The sequence below is a fragment of the Centropristis striata genome, chromosome 15, assembly GCF_030273125.1.
Source record: "Centropristis striata isolate RG_2023a ecotype Rhode Island chromosome 15, C.striata_1.0, whole genome shotgun sequence".
In the NCBI taxonomy this organism is placed as follows: Eukaryota; Metazoa; Chordata; class Actinopteri; order Perciformes; family Serranidae; genus Centropristis; species Centropristis striata.
The window spans coordinates 9,386,864-9,408,315 of NC_081531.1; the positions used below are offsets into that span (position 1 = coordinate 9,386,864).

General features: G+C 40.9%; 1 protein-coding gene across 1 annotated transcript in view; it reads left to right on the top strand.

The window, feature by feature from the left end:
* srrm3 (serine/arginine repetitive matrix 3) overlaps positions 1-21,452 on the top strand; it is a 113,136-nt gene that overhangs the window by 41,416 nt on the left and 50,268 nt on the right. Inside the window, exon 2 of the mRNA XM_059351162.1 lies at positions 11,165-11,469. Within this exon, the coding sequence (XP_059207145.1) occupies positions 11,177-11,469 (293 nt within the window). The 5' untranslated portion in view covers positions 11,165-11,176. The remainder of the gene's footprint in view (positions 1-11,164; positions 11,470-21,452) is intronic.

A 21,452-nucleotide genomic window follows, 5' to 3' on the forward strand; every position in this document is an offset into this window, starting at 1 on the left:
TACAAATAGTCTCACAACATTAAATAGAATGAGAGCCCGTGGCAAACAGTCCACTGTTATTTAGGGATGAGAACATGTTGACTGAGCTGTGCTGGGTCAGAATTGGGTTGACGAGAATTTCAGGTGATAGCTGTGCCTTTTTTTATTTTGTGTGCAGTTCGCTTTATCCGCTAGGCATCTCTATATTTTGAGTTATATGTATTTTGACACTTTTCACTTGGTGGTGATCAGTCTGCAAAATTAATTGTTATGCAGCATCATTTAATAGTAACTTTTGGCCAAAGATGATTAGATTAAAAAATACATATATTATATGATTGCACTTTTCAGATCCTGCATTCATTATGCAGAAGAGATTAGAGAGATAATTAATCAATAATCCTGCATGATCAGAGTGATCTTTACCCGCCCTTCTCTAGAGTCCCTCTCAGTGTTTGCACAGAGGAAGATGTGTTGTGGTGTGTAGTGTTCTGACAGGCAGGGAGTGACTCAGACACACAGACCTGAGCCTGTCTCTCCCCTGCCAGTGACCCCACTAATAGCATCAGAAGCATGCTAATCATTCCTCTGATGAAACACTGCACTGGCACTACAGGAAAGTTTATGGGTTTGAGCAGTGTGAATGTAGCTGTACCAAAAGCCAGCTGGAGCAGATGTAAAGCTAGAGAAGAGTCAAGGAGAGATTTAAAAAAGCGCAGTTTGATCCCCGAGGAGCAGAGCAGGGCAAACTATTCAAAGCCCTGCTCTGAGGTCGAACGTGTATTTCTCCGGATTGTCAACCCGCAGCTGAACTGTGTGCCAGGATGAGCCCAGATGTCACCTTATAGACAGCATGTCTGCCTTCCTTTGAGGTGACTTGCAGTATTCTGTCTGTGTGGAAAAATGGGACAGGGGCGGGTTATTTCTGTCACACTCTGCCTCTGAGGTTGCCAAGGATGTTTCTCCACCAAAGGCCACAATTTTTCAGCCGCCTCCTCGCCTCACTCTGTATCTCCCTCACTCATTGGTATGTTTATATTTACTCATTATCATCCTGTTTGTGTTATATCTACTTAGCTCCAAATGATGCATGAAGTGGCTATTACTAGTAGCTCCACACATGAAAGTGTAGTTCTTTGCAGAGCTCTGCATCAGAGAGAAGTGTTTGCTATAATTCTTTAGCACAGCAGCATCAACCAGGCTCCAGCAGCCATTCCCTCCTCTTCTTTAGTTAGAGCTCTCTATTTCTCTCTGATAGAGTAGAAATCTCTCTTAACTACAACTACTTATTTCACTCGGTGCCGCAGCTCCCAAAGCACCAGCAGAAAAGTAAGTGAAGCACTTTACAGAAACTGTACCAATGTCACCCATTGGTATGTTGACAGCTGCTTTGAAGCCTGGAGTTCGTCATTTTTGCAGTTGCCATCTTGGTTCCTCAAGTCAAGTCAATTTTATTAGCCCAAAATCACAGATTTGCCTCAAAGGGCTTTACAGACTGTACATGGGATGACACCCTCTGTCCTTAGACCCTCACATTGACCAGGGCAAAACTCCTCAAAAAACCCTTTTAACAGGGAAAAAGAAGAAGAAACCTCAGGGAGAGACAGAGGAGGGATCCATCTCCCAGGACGGACAGATGTGCAATAGATGTCGTTGTACAGAGCAGATCAACAGAGCAGAATAGAGTAGATAGAGGATGAAAGGGGAAAGGGAGGGAGGATAGAGAGGAGGGTCAAGAGGGGAAGAGAGACAGAGAAGACCAGGAGTTCTGGGAGGGCACAGCAGCAGGTGGTGAAGCGCCACCATTGCCCAGCAGTGATGCTGTGAGTGTGGAGTGGGCTGTAGGGGAGGAGCATTCCCATCTGGGGCCGACCAAGATCCACAGCAGTGAGACCAGCAGGAATGATGCCGAGCAGGACCACAGTTCGACACCCTGTGAAAGAGAGAGCAAAAAAAAGTGCGAGTACTCATATATCATATTGTTTGTTTGCAACCAGTGCATGTTCAGAACAGATCCAGATGCTACAACATCAGCTAACGCTGGCGCTAGCTTGATTAGTAAGAGAAAATGGTTCCTCTAAATGAAATTTGAGTGTCTTTTAGTCCAACCCAACACTGAAGAAGATGTTTTAAAGTGATTATAATGGTCCAGTTTCCTCTGATGAAATGAATACACACTGTGAAAGGGAAAAAGTTATCAGACAAAAATGCTATGGTTGCCCCCTGTCAGTCATATGGTAGCCCCGCCCTAAAATACACCCTGCTTTATCACTCAATTTTTTTAAGAGAATGTTTAATGAGATAAAAAAAAATCAAGTGAGAAGTAGGGTCATATTTCAGTGGACTTAAAACAGGTTCTTTCTGCAGCTTTTAGTGTTGCCACCTGCTGGCTAGTGGAGAGGATGCAGGTTAAAGGCACTTCCACATTGGCTTCCTCGTCAGTCCCTGTGGGCTGCCACTTGATCTCGACTGAAGTCTGTCTCTCTTGTAGTATTTATTACGGTCTCATTGGGATTTACTAAATTGTGCAAGGGTCCAATAGCATCTACAGACTACAGACTCAGGCCCACCTGATGGAAAATCATGTGTTAATGTGGAGAATAATGTGTGTCTATTAAATTACCTTATTGATAATAGACGTTTACATGCCACTGTGTTATATTGCACAAGTGGTTATCGGTTATCGTTAATATATATAAATATAGTAGCCAGCTGAACATAATACATTGTATCAGGTCCATGCCACTGTATAAGAAGGCCTATTATAAGCTGACAGATCACATGTAGTGTCACGTTTATACTCCATATGTATCACTATCGTAACCAATGGAGGACGTGGGCCTGAGCCTGCAGCTCTGCAGTAAGATCTTTCTCCAAGTGATAGAGCTTCAGTAAACAGCAGGGAATAAGAAAATTACATTCATCAAAACTTGTGATCCCCCATTTAAACTTCAAACAAGGGCCACTGTGCCAGCTATTCCTCCATTCTTCTCCATTACCATTCCTCAGACCTCCTCTGCTCATTTTGTATGCACCTTTCATCCAACTACAATTTAAAAAAATAAAAAAAAGAGAGAGAGAGAGAGAAGAAAGTTGAGGCTGCTTGTTTCCCGGCACCCAACAGCAATCCAACGTGCCTGGAATGAAGACAGCTGACCTTGGGAGAGCTAAACACATCCTCTGGGTGCCAAAGTGCTAAAAACAAAGCACAAGCTTCCAGCCAAGGGGCAGATTATTTTGGAGGAAAGGTGTGATGGAAAGCAAAAAGGATAGGAGAGAGAGAGAGGGGAGAGACTTTAGTGAACGCTGAGAGGAGATATAGTCAGGTGTTACTACAACATGTGTACACAGATATATTCAGAACACTTACCTTGACTCTGATTTCTTTCTCTTTTTGTGAAAGAGAGCCACCCAGGATGTGTTTTCAGCTTCTCTTTGCCACTCGCAGTCAAGGTCAAGCCCCCTGTTACTGCCACCCTGCAATCATGGTTGAGGTGCATCCATGCTGAGTGAGATCCAATCATTGGAGCCTTTGTGCACAACACAGACTGACCTAGCTAGCTATGAGAGAGGGGCGGAGGGTTAGAGAGGGAGAGAGAGTCGGCTTTTAGCGAGGAAAGTGGCTACAAGGAGACGTGTCCCACCTCTCTGCTTTCTCCTCTTGAGTGTAGCAGGTGAAATGGAATCCACTTAAACAAGCCGGAGATTTTCAAAGGCACAAAAGAAATAAGAGCGTGCTCTTGTTTCTGTTTGTTTTCCACTCTGATTGCAAACGTCAGCTCCATTAACCTATCAAAAGGTTTTAATTAGGCATCAAAAGAAAAGGCAGAAGATAGAATAAGATCAACAGTTATTTTCTGCAATGAAACTGGATTGTTGCAATGGCCAGCAGTAATACAGCAGTACTTAAGAGACATTTCTACCTTCAGTATTGATGTTATGTCAGTGTTGGATGATGTGCAAATCAATAATGGCTAAAAATAATCCAATTTCCCAGCTAACAGCCATGTGCAGACTGTAGTCAACCACAACCAACAATTATAACTGCAAAGATTTATTGCAGAAATAAACATTCCCATTCACAATCTGTTGACTCTCGTCTAGTAAATAGTTCTGTATCTGCAGTATTTACATTAACAGGTCTCTCAAGACTAAAAGTACAGATGGCAGTACATATGTTCTGAACTGAAAGTAGCCTGCCTTGTAGATTTACCCTGTAAAGAAAACTGCACTATGTTCATATAACCACATACAGAAAACACATTTTGTACCAGGTCTGATGGAGGTAATGCAAAATGAATAGTTAAAGTACCACATTACAGTAAAATGAGGAAAATACTGAAATGTTGATGCTAAGCTGCAATGTTTCATCTAGTAATTGGTTTTATTTCCGCTGCAATCAGCCATGAAAACCCAGAAGAGCAATCGGAGAGCCGAGACCTCTGCCAGGGTCATGCCCTATAAAACTTAGTTTTTTAAATTCCTTAATCTTCCTAACAAACAAACAACTGAACTAAATCGAAAAACATAACCTTCTTGACAGAGGTAAATATTGCAGCTGAGGCTGAAGCATAGACTGTATGAATAAGAGGCGGAAGGAGATATTTTTAGTTTTAATTTTGTCATAAACCAGAGAATTGGACAAAATATAATCTTGAGTTGTGGTACTGGATGGAATATCAGTTATATACATATATTACTTTTACAGTTCATCCTAAGTTAAGTAACTTATAATGCCGCCCTTCCGTACAAATTTTTACCAAAAATTCCAGGAAGTGTGTAAATAAAATCCATCCACCACTGTTGCAAAATATAAGAAGTAGATAAACAGTTGGTGGCCCCAATATCAAGGCCATCACTGCAAATTATTTGGTTCTTACCAAGATAAAAAAAAAAACCCAACAACTTAGATTTAGAAGTGTTGGATAATTTATCTTGTTTTAAGATTTCATTTATTTTTTAAGTGTTAAATATGCTTATTTCTAGATTCAACAAACTTAATTCAAGAAATCTTGCCAAGTGAAATTATCTGTCCATGAAGCAAGATAATTTCCCTCACATTTAGTGTTTTTATCTTGTTTTTAGACACCGTTTTTTTGCAGTAATGACTAATGACTAACAGGAGAATGGAGTTGATAGACAACATCTAGGATCCGAATGTTTCACAAGTAGCCAGTTCAGCTGAGTTAGCTGTAAAGCTAAACATCCCCAGATATTTGAATGGTTTCTTGATTACATTTCGGCCACTGCGTTCCGCCTCTTTTGTTCTCTACACGGACTGTTTACCTTCAGTCAACCAATGCCTGCTCAAACATCATTAGTCAATAATCAGGCTAAAAATGGAAACCACAACCATCAGATCATCAAGGTCATAAGGTTTCCTCCTCTAGGCTCCGTTGATATCTGCGCCAAATTTCTTGACAACCCATCCAATAGTTGTTGAAATATCAAAGCCAGAATCACAGTGGTGGATCAACTAACATTGTCATAGCACAAATGCTAAGTAGGTTTTTCTCATTATTGCAGAAATAGCTTGTAAATAAATTATGTGATTACAAGCAGAAAATCATTGATTAACTTTCTGCTTTCACTTCTCCCAATGTAAGAGCTCCTGAGGTCAATTCCTTTTGTAAATTTGCTTCTAATCATGTAGGCGGTAAACTGGTAATGTTTTCATCAAATATCCCAACAGATTGCCGCTCAGAGGGGCTACAGAGAATAGTACAAATGATGCCATTTACTTTTTGTTAATGACATATTCAGATATAATCCTCCATGGAAGAAAAAAAAATTAAAAATCACTACAATCACTCTGTGGCCCAAGTCCAGGCAATCCCCTCTCTAATGTCTCATTAGCCTAATGCAACATTAGATCCCTAATGAGACTAGGATTTGTTCACTGTGTGGCCACGGTGAATGTTATCCTTATTAATTGAGCTTTAAGTGCATGATCCATCCAGTGTATATCAGATGAGTCAGCCCTGCGTGGGCTAGCGGCAATCGTGTCATTAAGACATTATGATGCTTGTACGGAAATTACAACAGCCCTTCAACATTTAGTGAGGACCGGCACCTCACGCCCACGATGATAAATTTACGCTATGGGTCTGTGTTGTTGTATAAGACTCGATGTCAGCAGAAGACGGGCTGCAGTGCCGACACAGCGGAGGCATCTAATCAGGCAGACAGCTCAGGAAACCACGGGCAAAGGTTAAAAACAAAACAGGAACCATCTCCTTTCACTCGATGGAGAGAAGGCAGGAGCTAATGGCTTTTTTATTCCATTGCTATAAAATACAGTATTTACTATTCACGTGCACGTTGTCTCTTTGTTATTTGGAAAAAGTCTTAGTGATACTTAGTGCATGTGGCTCAACTTCACTTAGCATAATGACTAATTACAAGTAGTGTTTGTTGGGATGTGACAGTCTTACACGCCCTCGCAATAATAGCAGAGGAGGTTGGTGCCACCATTAATACAGTAGCTCCAGATAACCTTCAGTCCCTGCAGAGGACTTGCACACAATTAATTGTGTGCTCTGCTGCCTTATCAGCGCACTGACAAGTCTCCCTTTCTGTTCTGATTTTTTTTTCATTACACAATTAAATGATTTAGTTGTCTTAACTTGAAAGAGAACAGACCCCCACCCCCCCCCCCCCCACCCCTCGTGGGAACAAAGGAATGATGCATTAGTATAATGAGATGGCTCGATATTTACAGCATGGTTTAACACTGACTGGCGCTTGGCCCACAGCTTCTGACTCCCACATCTGGCGTTGTGGAGAATTTCATTTGTGATGGGAGGGTCCTTTCATGCAGATTTCCAGATGATATCTTCGCTTTATTTAAGCTCATTACAGTTGAGTTTCAAACAGCTTCTTATGTTCGGTCAGGTGCATGTGGGGAAAATTGTGCGGTTTGTTACCAGGAGCGACCCAGCGGCCGAGACATGATGTTCAGCACAAATGGGATTAGCAACGGCCCTCCCCTCTGGCGGAAAGATCCAGACCTGAGCTCAAGCTTTCACAGCCGCTCGCCAACTCTGGCTGAAGTGAAGCGTTATTATTGGTTAGGGTTAACAACAACAACTGATAGGAACATTAAAGTCCACCTCCACTCAAAAATTTTTTTTTTCTTTTTATGTCCCCGAAAATTTGTGACCTTTACTATACTGACTTTTATCTGTGCAGTGTTTGTCACTAGAGAGTAGGGCTGGGCGATATGGACCAAAAGTCATTTCCTGATATATTTATGCTGAATATGGATAAACTATATATATCCCGATATTTAATCCCAAAATGAGAGCAAATTTTCAGTCAAAGCCAAATATGACATGTCACAAGTAGTTTTATTGAAACCATTTATTTGTGAACATACATTTTTTTTTAATTTTCTGAAATAAATATAATTATATGAGAAAAGAATAACGAACATTACAAAAGAACTAAATATGACAAACTCTAGTAAGGGCTATAGTAAACTATATCGATATATGCGATATGGTCTAATTCCATATCATATTTAAAAATATATCAATATATTTTTTATATCGATATATATCGCCCAGCCCTACTAGAGAGGTGTTTTCACATTCCTCTACTGAAGGAGGAAATATCTGTGCACTTCCGTGTAATATGAGCTTCAAATGCATGCTGGGCAAGCTAGATTAGGTACGTCCTTACTTTGAGAAGCCAATCAAAAGCCGTAAAGGAAACCTGAATCCTCCAGTGCAGACGGACACAGTGTTACATCGTAGCAGATATTATTGTACGTTTCACAACCATTAACACTGTCAGCCATGGCCAGTTCCAAGCTAACAAGCTTACAAACAAGCAAAGACATGCTAACTACCCTTAACATCACCAATTTTGATGCACAGCTGAGTCTGGAGGCTCACTGATGTTCTCGGAAAAGTAGACCAGACTCTGACATTACCACCTGCAGGACTTCATGTCCCTGCTCACACTGCTCCGTTACCGGTCAACCTAGTAAATGAGCAACAAAGGGAGGCAGGACACAAGACCAGACCTAGAATAAGAGATGAGTTTGTAACACATTCTTAATGTTTTTTCTTTATTTTTTGTGTGGTTAGAGTATTCTAACATACAATAAAACATCTCTGGAGGGGGGCTGCTTGCCAGTTAATGCACAAAATGCAAGCGATGCATTTTTAAATGCTCCCTCTCCCCTCTTTGTATTTTATAATTACTGCCTTGATCTGGTCTTATTTTTTTTTTAAACTGGAAGAGAGAACGCATTAAGAGCAACCCATTTTCTCTTTTCTGACATTTTAATTAGTTGAAAACATGAATTGACTTCCATCCAATCTCATTCAGAAGGACTTTATGTTATTCCCGTCAACCTGAATCTGATTTTAAAGTCCATTCAGGGTTGAGGAGCTTGAATATTCTAAAGAATTGTTCTGTGCCGAGCGTGTGCAGATGAGAGATTGCTGTCATGGAATATCAAGTGCTGATTTACTGTATAATGGATTCAGCGATGATGCCTCCTGCTGTCCTGCCACCTGTTCTGTCAGCCAAGAGCTGTGTCGCCACGCACAGATCCACGGCTCGTTTACCAGCGCGTAGCTCTTCAAAAACAAGCACATCCCTATTAAGCAGTCAAAGACTTCCACAAGCAGCTCAGATAGCAGGAAACCACCTGACTACAAGGCACAAGCTGCCTGCACACTCCCAATAATTAGATGAAATATGTCGAAGCTGCGACTGTAGTTCTGGACGTTTGTCCATCCAGCCTCAGTGTCATCCTGTCTCTGCTGCTCCATTGTGTGACAGTGATGAAGTGCCTCAGCTGGGCTTTTTTGGTGCCTCAGTGAAAAATGAAGCCATTAGCTGTAGAGGGAGGAGACCGGTGCTGGGCAGCCGAGGCTCATGGGCACGTGAAGGCCTTCCTCTCTTTCTGCATGTTCTACAGTAGCCTCAGCAGGACAATCCATCTTCATCAGAGCCCTGTCCATGCAGCATTTGTACCAGACCGTTTTTTTTTCATTCACGAGAAATGAAAACCTCATCTTTTCAATAGTAAACGAGTCAGAAACAGAGAGGTCAAGCAAGTCAAAAAACAAAAAATGCATTCAGCGTTGATATAAGAAAATCAAGCGGAGTTAATTTTATATGCTTACATGCTTTAATGTTTAAAAAAAACGCTTGAAACGCTTCATTTTATTTTCTGTCTCTTTAAGCCCCCTCCCAAAAAAGTCCAGTCCACTCTGATTGGTTAGCACCTCCAGCTCTTACACACCTGCGCTCTCTGTGTCTCTGCACCATCATTGCAGCCGGGGATTTACTATAGTGACACTGTAGCAGCACCTTCTACCTATATGTATATATATATATATATATATATATATATATATATATATATATGTTTCTGAATACAGGCTGTGTACATTTCTCTGTGGCTTGAGCATTTTCATACTTTCACAGTATTTGTACAGACGTACAAAATTCTTGTAGTATGTGTGTGCATACGGTCCGTCTGAAATCTATTGCAAAAGTTTAACATTTTCAATGTCCACATTCTTCTTCTTCTTTTTCGTCACCTATATTGTTGATTCTCCCTGTCACTGTGTCCTGAAGCTGCTTAGAGCCTTTCACCTATATCCTCTGGCTCTCATGCTGCATGTATGGCATGACCTTGGTTTACAGCTTCAGTTGGGCCCGAGAGACAAGAGAGTTTTAAAGGGGAATTTAACTCTCACTCTCCCCCCTAACCTGCCTCTAGGCACTATTAGGCTGTTGACTCATGGAGCAGAAGTTGCTGCCAGCGCTGTCGCTGGCAATGCATGTCTACATATACTGAAAGTGCGTGTGTGTACAGTATGTGGAGTGATTGCAAAGGGAACTGCTCAGCTCAGGCAGAAATGCTGCAGCCTGTCCAGAGGTATAACCGTCTCCACTCACCTTTCAGTGTTTGCAGCTCGCTGTCCGTCCAAACGCATTGTTGTACAGACAACATGTGGGCATGCATGTGTGGAAAAGATCAGTTGGCAGTTGGTTGACATACAGGGGTCAGGGGTCAGGGGTCAAGGGTCGGGCTGTGCGTCTTCACTGGTCTCACGATTCGATTCAATTACGATTATCTAGTCTGTGACTCGATTCGATTCCCCGATGCATCACGATGCGTTACATCCTGAATTTTTTATTTTACAACACATGGTTACTATTTCATCAATATATACTATTGTTCTGATAAATGTGGGTTAATTTTTATTATTTAAAGTCTTTACAAAATGTATAGCCGACTTTTGGAGTCCTCCTTCTGCTCTAAGGACACTCCTGATAACCAAAATGTCCATAAAACCGAAATAAATAGTGTAGGTCTAGTCTGCAACCCACATTATCTGTCTGACTATCGATTATCAATTACGGACTGTCACTGCATCGATGCGGAATGATCCACACCTGGATTGTGATGCATCGATTATACAATTATTTTCAACAGCCCTAGTCATAAAGGGGCCTTTAGGGAGCTCTACAGAGTCTACAAAGCAAATAATATCTTAATTTTATATGATATTTTACTAAATGTATGGACATGTTCGTCAGAATTTTTCACTCTGAGGGCTCATGGAAAGACTGGATGTTAAATCATTAACATGAAAGGAGCCTGTCAAAGACAGTCAAAATCTACCTACCTAGTTGTCAATTTTTGTTTTCAAATTCAGTTAGTTGAGTAGAATGAGTTTTAGGGTGTGTTTGCTAGTTTTAATTAATTTTTATTTTTTGGGAAAATGCTTAGTTTTAGTTTAGTTTTCATTAGTTTTTAGTTTTTAGTTTTTTTGTAATGGGGTATTTGTTGGGTGTGAGATTCAATAAGGTCACAATAAATATTGCCTTTATTTCCTTTGCCCCAATAAGTTTACTAAGCCATATAACCAAATAGATGAAATAGGTTTCATATCAATCAAAATGTTTATGTATGAAAAACGTTGACAAAGACGAAAAACCAAGGACATTTTCACTATAATTTTAGTTAGTTTTAGTTAGTTTTGTAACCACAAAATACAGTTTCAATTAGTTATCGTTTTTTTAAAAACTCTTGTTTTTATTTTTTATTTCAGTTAACGAAAATGTTTTTTTCAATTCTACTTTTCGTTATTTATAATAACCTTTCTACTTGTGGTCATCTGACAGTTCCTCTCTATCATCCGTGTCTCCACAGAGTTCAGTAATCATGTACGATGCGGCGAGGGTGCCATCTCCTAAGGATGGTGCGAACGGGGTGGCCCAGCCCGTGGTCCCCGGAGCGGGAGCAGGACCAGCTGCAGGACCAGGAGGACCCACGCCGACCGCGGTGCTACAAGCTAAAACTGAGGAGGGACAGCCGGGTACGGAGGAGGAGGAGGAGGAGCCCAAAGCGGAGCCCATCCTGGTGAAAAAGCCACACAGAGAGATTCTGGACCACGAGAGGAAGAGGAGGGTGGAGCTCAAATGTATGGAGCTGCAGGAGATGATGGAGGAGCAGGGGTGAGTACATGAGAGGAGCAGCCCTTCACAGTAATACGATGACTCTTATGTGTCTAATAGAGAACGCACTTAAAGCAGTTATGATATGTCATTTTTTAATGACAATATAAAAGGGGTCCCTCCCACTTAGTCATGAACCTACAGAGAATTATTACCTGAATCTTCAACTCCACTTGGCTTTAAGGAGCTTTATAGGGAGTTTCAGTTTGTGTAGCCATCTGGTACGTAAATTTTAACTCGCACCGCTTTCATGGGGTTGTTTTCAGCTGCAGCAGGCATGCACTTACAGCAAAACAGCTCTATAAACCCACTGTACTACCAGTTCAGCACCAAGCAGCACACAGTCAGAGAGTCGCTGGTGAACATAATGGAACATTTAGCAGTTAAAGAGTTAGACATTTCCCTCAGCTCTGTTTTCTGGTACCAAGCCCAAAGGAAGTGAATATTGGACATTGGACCAGTACGTCCTCCCCACTCAAAATAAATGATAATGTAATTGCAAAAAATATATTTTTTAATGTACTTGCGTTGTGCATGTGTTAATCTGAATTAAATTAAAGTTTTGAGTAGAAACAAACACCTTTGTTCTGCTGCTTTTGACACTGTCGGAGACAATCAGTGATGGAATGTAACTAAGTACATTTACTCAAGTACTGTACTTAAGTACAATTCTGAGGTACTTGTACTTTACTTGAGTATTTCCACATGTGTAACTTTATACTTCTACTCCATTACATTTTGAGGCAAATATTGTACTTTTTACACCCCTACATTTAGCTGACAGCTTTAGTTACTTTTCAAGAGATTTAACAAAAAAACATGATCAATTTAAAGTGATTTATGCATATTTTCCTTTGAAGAAAGCACATAACAGTATATTAACTGGTTAAAATGAGCCCTACCTTTCAAAATTAAAACGCTGCTTACATAAATGCATTAGTAATAATCAAATAATATATTTGGAATGTATAAAACAATCTGAGTTGGTCCATTCTGCATAGTAAGTACTTTTAATTTTGATACTTTAAGTACATTTTGATGCTGATACTTTTGCACTTTTACTTCAGTAAGTTTTGTATGCAGGACTTTTACTTGTAGTAGAGAAATTCTGCAGTGTGGTATTAGTACTTTTACTTAAGTAAGAGATCTGAGTTTGCTCAAGTTTGACTACGAAGCCTCTGTGTATTTATTTTATTACTTTTATAAGTATAGGCACAACACATAACCCTTCTTAGTGCTGTTAAATTGAGCCTTCATTTTCCCAGGAGATCATACTTTGTGGCAGACAGATCTTAGTAAAAGCAAGGATTGTAGGGAACTAATCTAAACACCAAATAATGTCATTCTTCTATAGCTATTACAGTTTGCAATCAGCGTTTTCTTCATGATATGTTAAAGCAAAAACTTTGTGTATTGGCTTTTTAAATATGATCCCAAAATTAACTATTCTAACTCAACTTTTTCCAACATTTTTGGCATATTAATCATACAGTTCAGTAGGAAAATGATCTCATGCTGTCAAGGGGAAATTAGTCAAATCTTCTGCTGTATAATATTCTCTCATCTATCTCCAGGACTCTCACGTCCCCCTTGACCGCCTCCCATCTAAGTCTTGGACGCTTTTACTTCTTCAGCCTCCGACGTCACACTAAACCAATTCTTCATTATTTCTGTCACAGTACGGCGCTGATGACATAGTGTTGGCAGCTGTATTAATATTTTTCCAATTGTTTCAATTCCTTTAATATGACTACTGACACCGCTACATCTGTTAATGTTTCCGTCTGCTGATTTCCGACAGTTGGAATTTGAAGTGTGATTTATTTCTTTTTAATCTTCGCTGACGTTTTTGTGAATGAAACTTGGCCACAAACGGAGCAGAACAGGTAGTCTCATACAGCAATTTTGGACCCTCAACTGTGCAAATCGTCAAATCTCATCAATGCTACTCATGCACAGTTGGCTTTCATCAAGCTGAAACAAGCAATTTATGACAAGTTTTTTGCAGTTTAGAGATTTTATTAAATCCAATGTGGAACACTTTCATTGGGGAGAAAAAAAGACTTTTGGGTTAAAATATGTTCTTGCATGAAACCCAATATGTATTAAAGCACCAAAACCCACGAAGCAAGAAAGCACTCCAGTTGCGCTGGGTATTTGATGTCAAGTGACATTACCATTTTCAGTGAAGCAGCAGTTGTTTATCTTTTCTTTACGATTCTGTTATTGGGGAGCTGGTTTGAATGTGAGCTAGGAAAGCTTTCTCTGTGTAGTAGAGCATTTCACATTGACAGGTATGGTACATGTAGGTGTGCTGAGTTCACAAGCTGCACCAAAACATTACATTCAAAATCTGTTAGCTGCCAAAAGTCATCTTCATCGCAATATTGGGAAGACAAAAGAAAAGACAAGCCCCCACAGAGGAGCGTAGTAAACATAAGGCGCTGTGTTTTTGTTAGGAAATGCAGCACAGCAGCTGTGTTTCTTATTTTTAGCTGCATAGTTTGGAATCAGGATGAAAGCATTACAGGTAGCTGTGATAGATGACATCTATCATGACCAATAATGCCACATTTTCCTTTTAAATCCACCTGTTTATGATGCTTATATGGTGATCATTTTTGGGTGGAGAGAATGACGTGAAACATAGATTAAAGTAATGTGGAGGGATGCTCCGACCTGAGAGGTTACTGTTTCCTGGAATAAGAAACTGTTCCATATTAGCTGAAGGACTCTACAGGGACCAGTTTGGCAGAGACCTGGGTGCTTCCTGTTGGCCAGCTGCCCCATTGAGCATAATTGGCAATGTTCACAATCAGCAAGCTGGTGGAGGAGCATGTCCTTGTCACTGTTCTAGTGGCTCCTGCTTGCTGGTTGGAAACCCGTGGAGAAGCAGAGAGGAGGTGAAGAGCCTCACTGTCCCCCGGGCCAACCGTGGGAGTCAGTGAGGAGAACAACAGTGTGCTGTTGGGCCTGTGAAACAAGTTTTAAAAAAGCTGAAAAATCAAGTGGTTCTCTGATTTCAAGCTGTTGAATCAAATGTGTTTGTGTGTGTAGCTTGGTGAAGCATGAAAATGACGTGGTTTGAGACAGCAGGAACAACAAATCCTGGTAATCCCTAACCAAGATTGTCATGCAGCTTCATCATATATTTAAAAAATGACATGCATGCTACAGATGAAATCACACACGCAAACATCTAGAGATAAACACAGGGTCATACATCAGCTGCAGCCATTTTTATGCCTCCACTGCATTATTTTATCAGGTTCTCCGTATGTCCCATTCTCAAGAATGCCTGGAGGGAATTTCTTCAGATTTTTCATAAATGTCCACTTGGACTCAAGGGTGAACTGATTAAATTTTCAGTGGTCAAAGCTCAAAGTCACTGTAACCTTACGTCCGTCCCATTCTCGTGATTGTGATATCTCAGGAACTCCTTGAAGGAAATTTCTACAAATTTGGCACAAATGTCCACTTGGACTAAAGGATGAACTGACTAAATTGTAGGTTTTTGGCTATAACTCAGTAATCAATAGGCTAATATCACACAAACACATTTTTAGGCTGTTGATTGGAATCAAACCCGGGGCTCTGTGGCAACAACTCAGCCTGAGTACATGGCCAGCCCGCTCAACCAGAGTCATGAGTCATGAGTCAGGAGCAGAAGGGGAGACATTTGGTCAGATACCCACGTGGGGACACTAATTTGCCGCCCACCTTGAAACTGTGCAGATTGTAGGGGTGGGCGATATGGCCCTGAAAGGTTATCAAGATATTTCAGGGTATTTTTGCGAGAATAATATCCTTGATGATATTACAAAATACTGAAATATATATAGAAAATATTTTTTTAGTCTGTATAAAAAAAAAAGTCAACTTAATATAAATCAATCATTAATCTAAAATGTAAAGTGTAAAGTGCAAATCTCAACAGTTGCCAAAAATTACTCTTCATTCTTAGTATTAGCAAATAATAAAAAAAATAACCATCTAGGGGGTCTGGGGGCATGCGGAGGAGGACGGAGATGTGGGTCGGGGTTTTGACTGACAGGTGACAGACACTCTGCTGAGCAGAGACACAACACAAAAAAACGGTATATATACTTTCAGTAGCTTAAAACGTGATGTTAGTGCAGCACATGAGACTCTGGCGGGCTGCTAAAGTCTAGGTAATTAATGGAAACCCTTATGTCACTATGTCAAGAATATATAATAATATATATAATCGTGAACGATACGATATGGCACACCCCTAGCAGATTGTCTCGAAGATACTGTTGAAGACGTGAACCATCCATAGTTGAAGCATTGTCTGCTGCCATAGAGACATATTAGTCTGGACAAACATGAATGTAAAGTGCATCTCGACTGGTTGGCAGACTCATACAACCGCGAGGCGTTCATTCTAATTGCTTCACAATCTGGTTTATGTCACAAACGCACTATTACTCATCCTTGATGTTGTTGCATATTTGCAGCCAACACTTAAACTTTGTATTAATGGCCTCATCCTCAAGTAGTGGTTATAACTGCGGTTGCCATAGAGACAGTCAGCGAAGAACACAGGCCAACCCGGAGAAGCTTCTTTCATTAGCATGATGTTTGTCCTCCAGCGCAAAGTTAGGAAGAGTTCAGTGTGTGCTAACGCCAAAGGCCATGCAAATTGTAGTGACTGCAGTTGTCCCAACACCACACACACACACACACACACACTGCTTGAATAACCACAGCTCCCAGGCAAACTCCAGGCTAGCCGAGACTGTAATTAATGACGAGCTCTGTGATCCTGTGTCGGCGCAGACAAAATTCTCTCTCCCACTGATACCTCGTGACATTTCACTCGCATCCCATTTGTCATTTATAGAAAGCCGGCTAATCCCTGATATATAAGGGGAGGGCGATTTAATTGAATAAAGGGCAAGCTAATTAGTGAGGGCCTTTTTTTCTGGTCAAGGCTAGATACAAGAGATGACAGAAACTTAAATGCCAATATGTGGAACTGATGTTTTTCAAATTAAAACAAAACAAGGCTATTTTTTCCCTGTGTCTGCTCTACATGGAGATGAATTAAACTGGAGCTCCTGTGGGGGGTTTGGAGAAGGTTGGAGATGGATTAGACTTTTCATCCATTAATTTTTCTACCGGTCCCTTCTTCCCTGAGCGTGACCGGGCCTGTCAGGCAGTGGGGTCTCGTTAAGATGCTGGAGCTATACGACAGATTGGTGAAGCTGAAAAGGAACTGCTGGACTTCACCAGGAAAAAGAAAGAAAAAAAACAGGGGGTGCGCCGAAGCCATCTGTCAAAGTCCACTCAAATCCTGTCTCGGAGTAGACATAGTTTCTCCTGGTTTGAGAGCGATGTAAAAGAGTCATGATGTCTAGTGGAACAGCGTAGTGGCAGGCAGCAGCTTGGCTAATGATGACAGAATACAAGGAGACCAGACACCCGCGCTGACCAGCTCCACTCACTCGTCAGACTGCACGAGCCCGGCTGGCAGACAGTCGCACTTGAAGGACGGCGAGCACTCAGCCGAGTGTTAAAGCCCTGGACGGACTCGAGTCGTCTCGTTAAGCTATAATAAAAGCAGAATCTCATTTGCCAGCTTGGCTCGGCGCTGCAGCCCTTGCCTCTCCAATTTCTAATGTTCCTCTTTAAATGAGGGAGTGTGAGTGCATGTGTGCAGGATTAAGGGATAGAGCGGGGGATGAAACACTGGGATAGAGAGGGAGAGCAAAGCCAAGCATTAGACACAATTAAAACGGTGGCTGGGGTCTGTTTTCATTTGTTGTGGATATAAGCCAGTAGGCTCAGACTCTACGTCACCCGAGTCCCCGTCCTGACTGAGGCCTGTGTGAAGGATTAGGCTGGGGGGCAGGTTGGATGCCTGCCTCCGTCTCTAACCCTGCCAGCCTGGCAGACACACCCTTCCTCTCTTGACACACACCGGCCCCCCCCTCCAGAGATAAGAGCAGGATAAATAGTCTGTCATGAGTGATGGTCTCACCCTGGGAGCCAATTAGATGGGCTCAGCAATTAAAGGAGTCTGTTCATTTAGCTATCCAAGGCCTGGCAGTATTGAGTGCTCCGCTGCTGCAGGAAACATCCCTTTTATGTATATTAGATGTGCTGTGGTTTCCATACATTTGATCTGTTAGAGTGGAGGAGGAGGAGGAGATGTACGGTGCAGAAGTGAACCACCTTCAACAACATCCTGCCGTCTTTCCATCACAGCGATCCGTCTCTGTGTTCAGATCATAGACTGGATATAAATAATGGATGTAGTCACCGTGACGTCACCCGTTGGTTTGTGGCCCGTTGGAAGCCTGGAGTTCAGCGTTACACTCGTCACCATCTTGTGTTGCCATCTTGTTTCCGATACGGGAAGCAGACCATATTTGGATTGTGGAGGAGCGAGAGGGATCATTGGAGCATTAACTGGGATGTTCTTTTTGGGTAGCAAAAAAACAAAACAAAACTTATGTTACTTTCCTCAGAAAACTGAGCAGCGACTCCTTGGAGTGTCTGTTAGTCCAACCAAACAAGACATTTTAATGAACAGAACATTAAAATAAACTGTCATTAAGTGAAAATACAGTGAAAGGGTCAAAGTTATGAGACCAAACCGCTAAACGTCCTTTTTTATATCTATATAATGTTATATATAACGTTATTGAAACGTTGCCATGGATACTTATTGTTCTGATTCTCTCCTGATGACGGCTCGTCTTGTTAATGACCTGTCAATCAAAGGTAGCCACGCCCCAAATCATATGATTCTTTGTCTTCTATTTTCTTCTAAATGGGGCCATTATTTGAACTATTAACATCAGATTGTCTTGAAGGAGAATTTTTTGAGAAATTTTCTCATTTTGCATTGAAATTAATGGACAGAAATGTTTTTGCAGGCACACTTAGCTCCCCCTGCTGGAATTTTCTGTAGAATGCAGCTTAAGGCACTTCCTGGTTTTCCTCCCTGCTCAGACCCGGAGGTTGCCGCCTGGTTCAGATAGAAGACAGGAAGTGGCCGTAGCTCATACTGACCGTCACTTTAAATCAGGCAAATGTTGCATTTTCTAACCTAATGTTCATTGGCATGCTGTTATTGCGGAAAACAAACAAAGCATAAAATTGATTTAGTATTGATATGTAAATAATGATATAAATTGTCTGAACCCCAGCCTCAGCACCTTTAACAAAAACAATGTTTCACAAATAGAAATAAAAGAGACTATTTGCTGTAAAGATATATATATAAAAAATATACACAGTCGCCCATAAATGTGGATTGATTTTTTTTCAGACACAATCCTCTGTTCATTGTGGTTTCATTTTCATTGTGATATGTTTGGAAGAGATTTTTTAATATAGTTTTGAGAAGATATACACTATCAGTTATAAATCACATTGTCACAGTAATTTAATGGAAAGAGGATATTTTATTTCAACTTTATGAGCAACGGTGTATGTACCAATCTGAGTTGGTCCATTCAGCATAATGAGTATTTTTACTTTTGATATTTTAAGTCACTAGCGGCGCCAGGATTTTGATTGTGGGTGGGCCTCCAGAAAACTGGATGGGCCAGTTAAAATAAGCCCAGAAAAAAAAAAAAAAAAGTGTTCCCCTTTATCTCTGTTTCCGCTGTCCTCAGCTCAGTGCTGAAGCAGACAAAGACATACACCTTGGCAGTAAGCCTAACTTCATTTATCTCTTTTGGACGTTCAATACACAAAAAGACTGAAACGGAATTATATCTTTGGAGGGTCTGTTTCTCTTTCCATTTATTTACCCAGCACGGCGGGCAGGGAACTGTCCAAAATTATTTAACAGTTTTTTATACAGAATGACAGAAGAACTGAATCGACATGAAATAACAGCAGCATTAAATCCGACACAGCGGCAACACAAGCAGTCAGAAAACGATCCAAAATGATTTATCCTGTAGCTTATTCCTTCAGAATAATTAAATGAATAACATATCTAACCATTTCAGATTCAGATTCAGAAGTCCCTTTATTGTCATTATTCAGAGTAACAAGTACCATTACAACGAAATTAGCCATCATCCCGTCCAAATGTATACAACACACACAAACAATATGACACACATGAGCAGGACAGGAAGACAGGGAGAGAAGAGAGAGAAATACAGCACACGTGAGGAGAGGAGTTTAAACAACAGCATAACAATCCGAGATAGCTGATAAATAATTACAAATGCACACAATTCAATTAAACAGTGTTTGTGCTCGGCTGCTGAACCCTGTCTCCTATAACACATAAACACTATCATAAGTTACCTCTGCCTTCTGCCAATATTATTTTTCCCTCCAGAAAATGTACATACAGACAGCCAGAAACTAATGTTAACGTTAGGCAAACTGTTACTTGCCTTGCTGGTGTGAGTTTCCTCCTCCTGCTCCTCAAAGCGTTTCTTTGTGAATTTAAATGAAATCAAGCTCCTTTGCTTTGCCATATTGAAGTTTTATTTTAGCTAGCTACCGTCTGTGTCTGTCTTGAGCTTATTTCTTAGTTTCTTTTGTTCAGACAAGGTAAGTAGGAGATGTTTTTACCTGACATGTTTCGACTGACAACTTCAGTCTTCTTCAGAGGTGTCAGCTGATCGCTGTGACGTGTCTTTTTGTGGAGTTCAAAGACACGTCACAGCGATCAGCTGACACCTCTGAAGAAGACTGAAGTTGTCAGTCGAAACATGTCAGGTAAAAAAATCTCCTACTTACCTTGTCTGAACAAAAGAAACTAAGAAATAATATTCAGGAGCAGACAAAATGAAATTGATGGAAATACTGTGTTGAGCTTGCTTGAAAAGCTTGCACGCAAACTCATTTCAAATTCAAATTCATTGGATCACTTGCTGGTGACGGTGCAGCCTGTGGGCGGGCTTAAGAGGCCACACTTGGGGTAGAAGCCGCTGATTGGCTGAGAAGCTTTCACTCACTTTCCTCAGGCTGGATGAACAGCTAGAATAAAAATCACTCACTACTCACTATAGGCCTGGGTCAAAATGGGTGGGCCTATTTGCATTTATTGGTATTTTGACTGGGTTTTGTAAGTCAAACAAAGGCTAAAAACTACAGGTTATATGCTTAATTTTGATGTATAGGTTGCAGGGGATTGAAAGAAATGTGTGTGCAATAGTCTACGTTTCAATTTCACTCACTCACTCACTCACTCACTCACACACACACACACACACACACACACACACACACACACAAATCATTTTGAAGCGTTTTCTTGTGGGTTTGTATTAAAATCCAAACATTCACATTTTGGTTTGAAGAAAATATGCTTTGAGTGGCAAAATTGCTACTTACACACACACACACACACACACACACACACACACACACACACACACACACACTCTGATTTACTTTCACAAGCACATGTGGCACTTTGAGGTACCTTGGAGAGCACCACAGCTCTGAGTCTAACGCTGACTGATGGGGCAACTTCAGAAAATATCAGTCACGTATAAATGAAATGACTTCCTATCAAAGTCTTATGTTGCAAACAGAATGAGCATTTTTTAGTCTTGTGGCCATTCACACTGATATGAACCTGAAGCCAGCGCACAGATAACAATAATCACAACAAAAATTGAGTTTTCTCGTATATGGTATTCAGATTTCAGATCAGAACACACTGCACATACTGAATGTCTTAACAAATGCTTAGTTTCTACTTTTTAGCAAGTTTGGCCACCTTATAATAAGATAGTTCACTGACAGATTTGAAGCTCAAGGGCTTACTCTGCATGCAAGAGTCCAGATTCTATTTCAGGGGTGTTTTTCCATGCTAATTGAGGCAAGATGATTGTGCATGATTTGGAACTCCTGTGGTGTCTCAGCCTTTTTTCAGCTCTCTAATGAGCTCCCTTCACAGGGCCTCACTCACTCCAATCTGCAGGCTACGTGGGGCTTCCTTTAAACACATGAACCCCATATAAGCACAATGC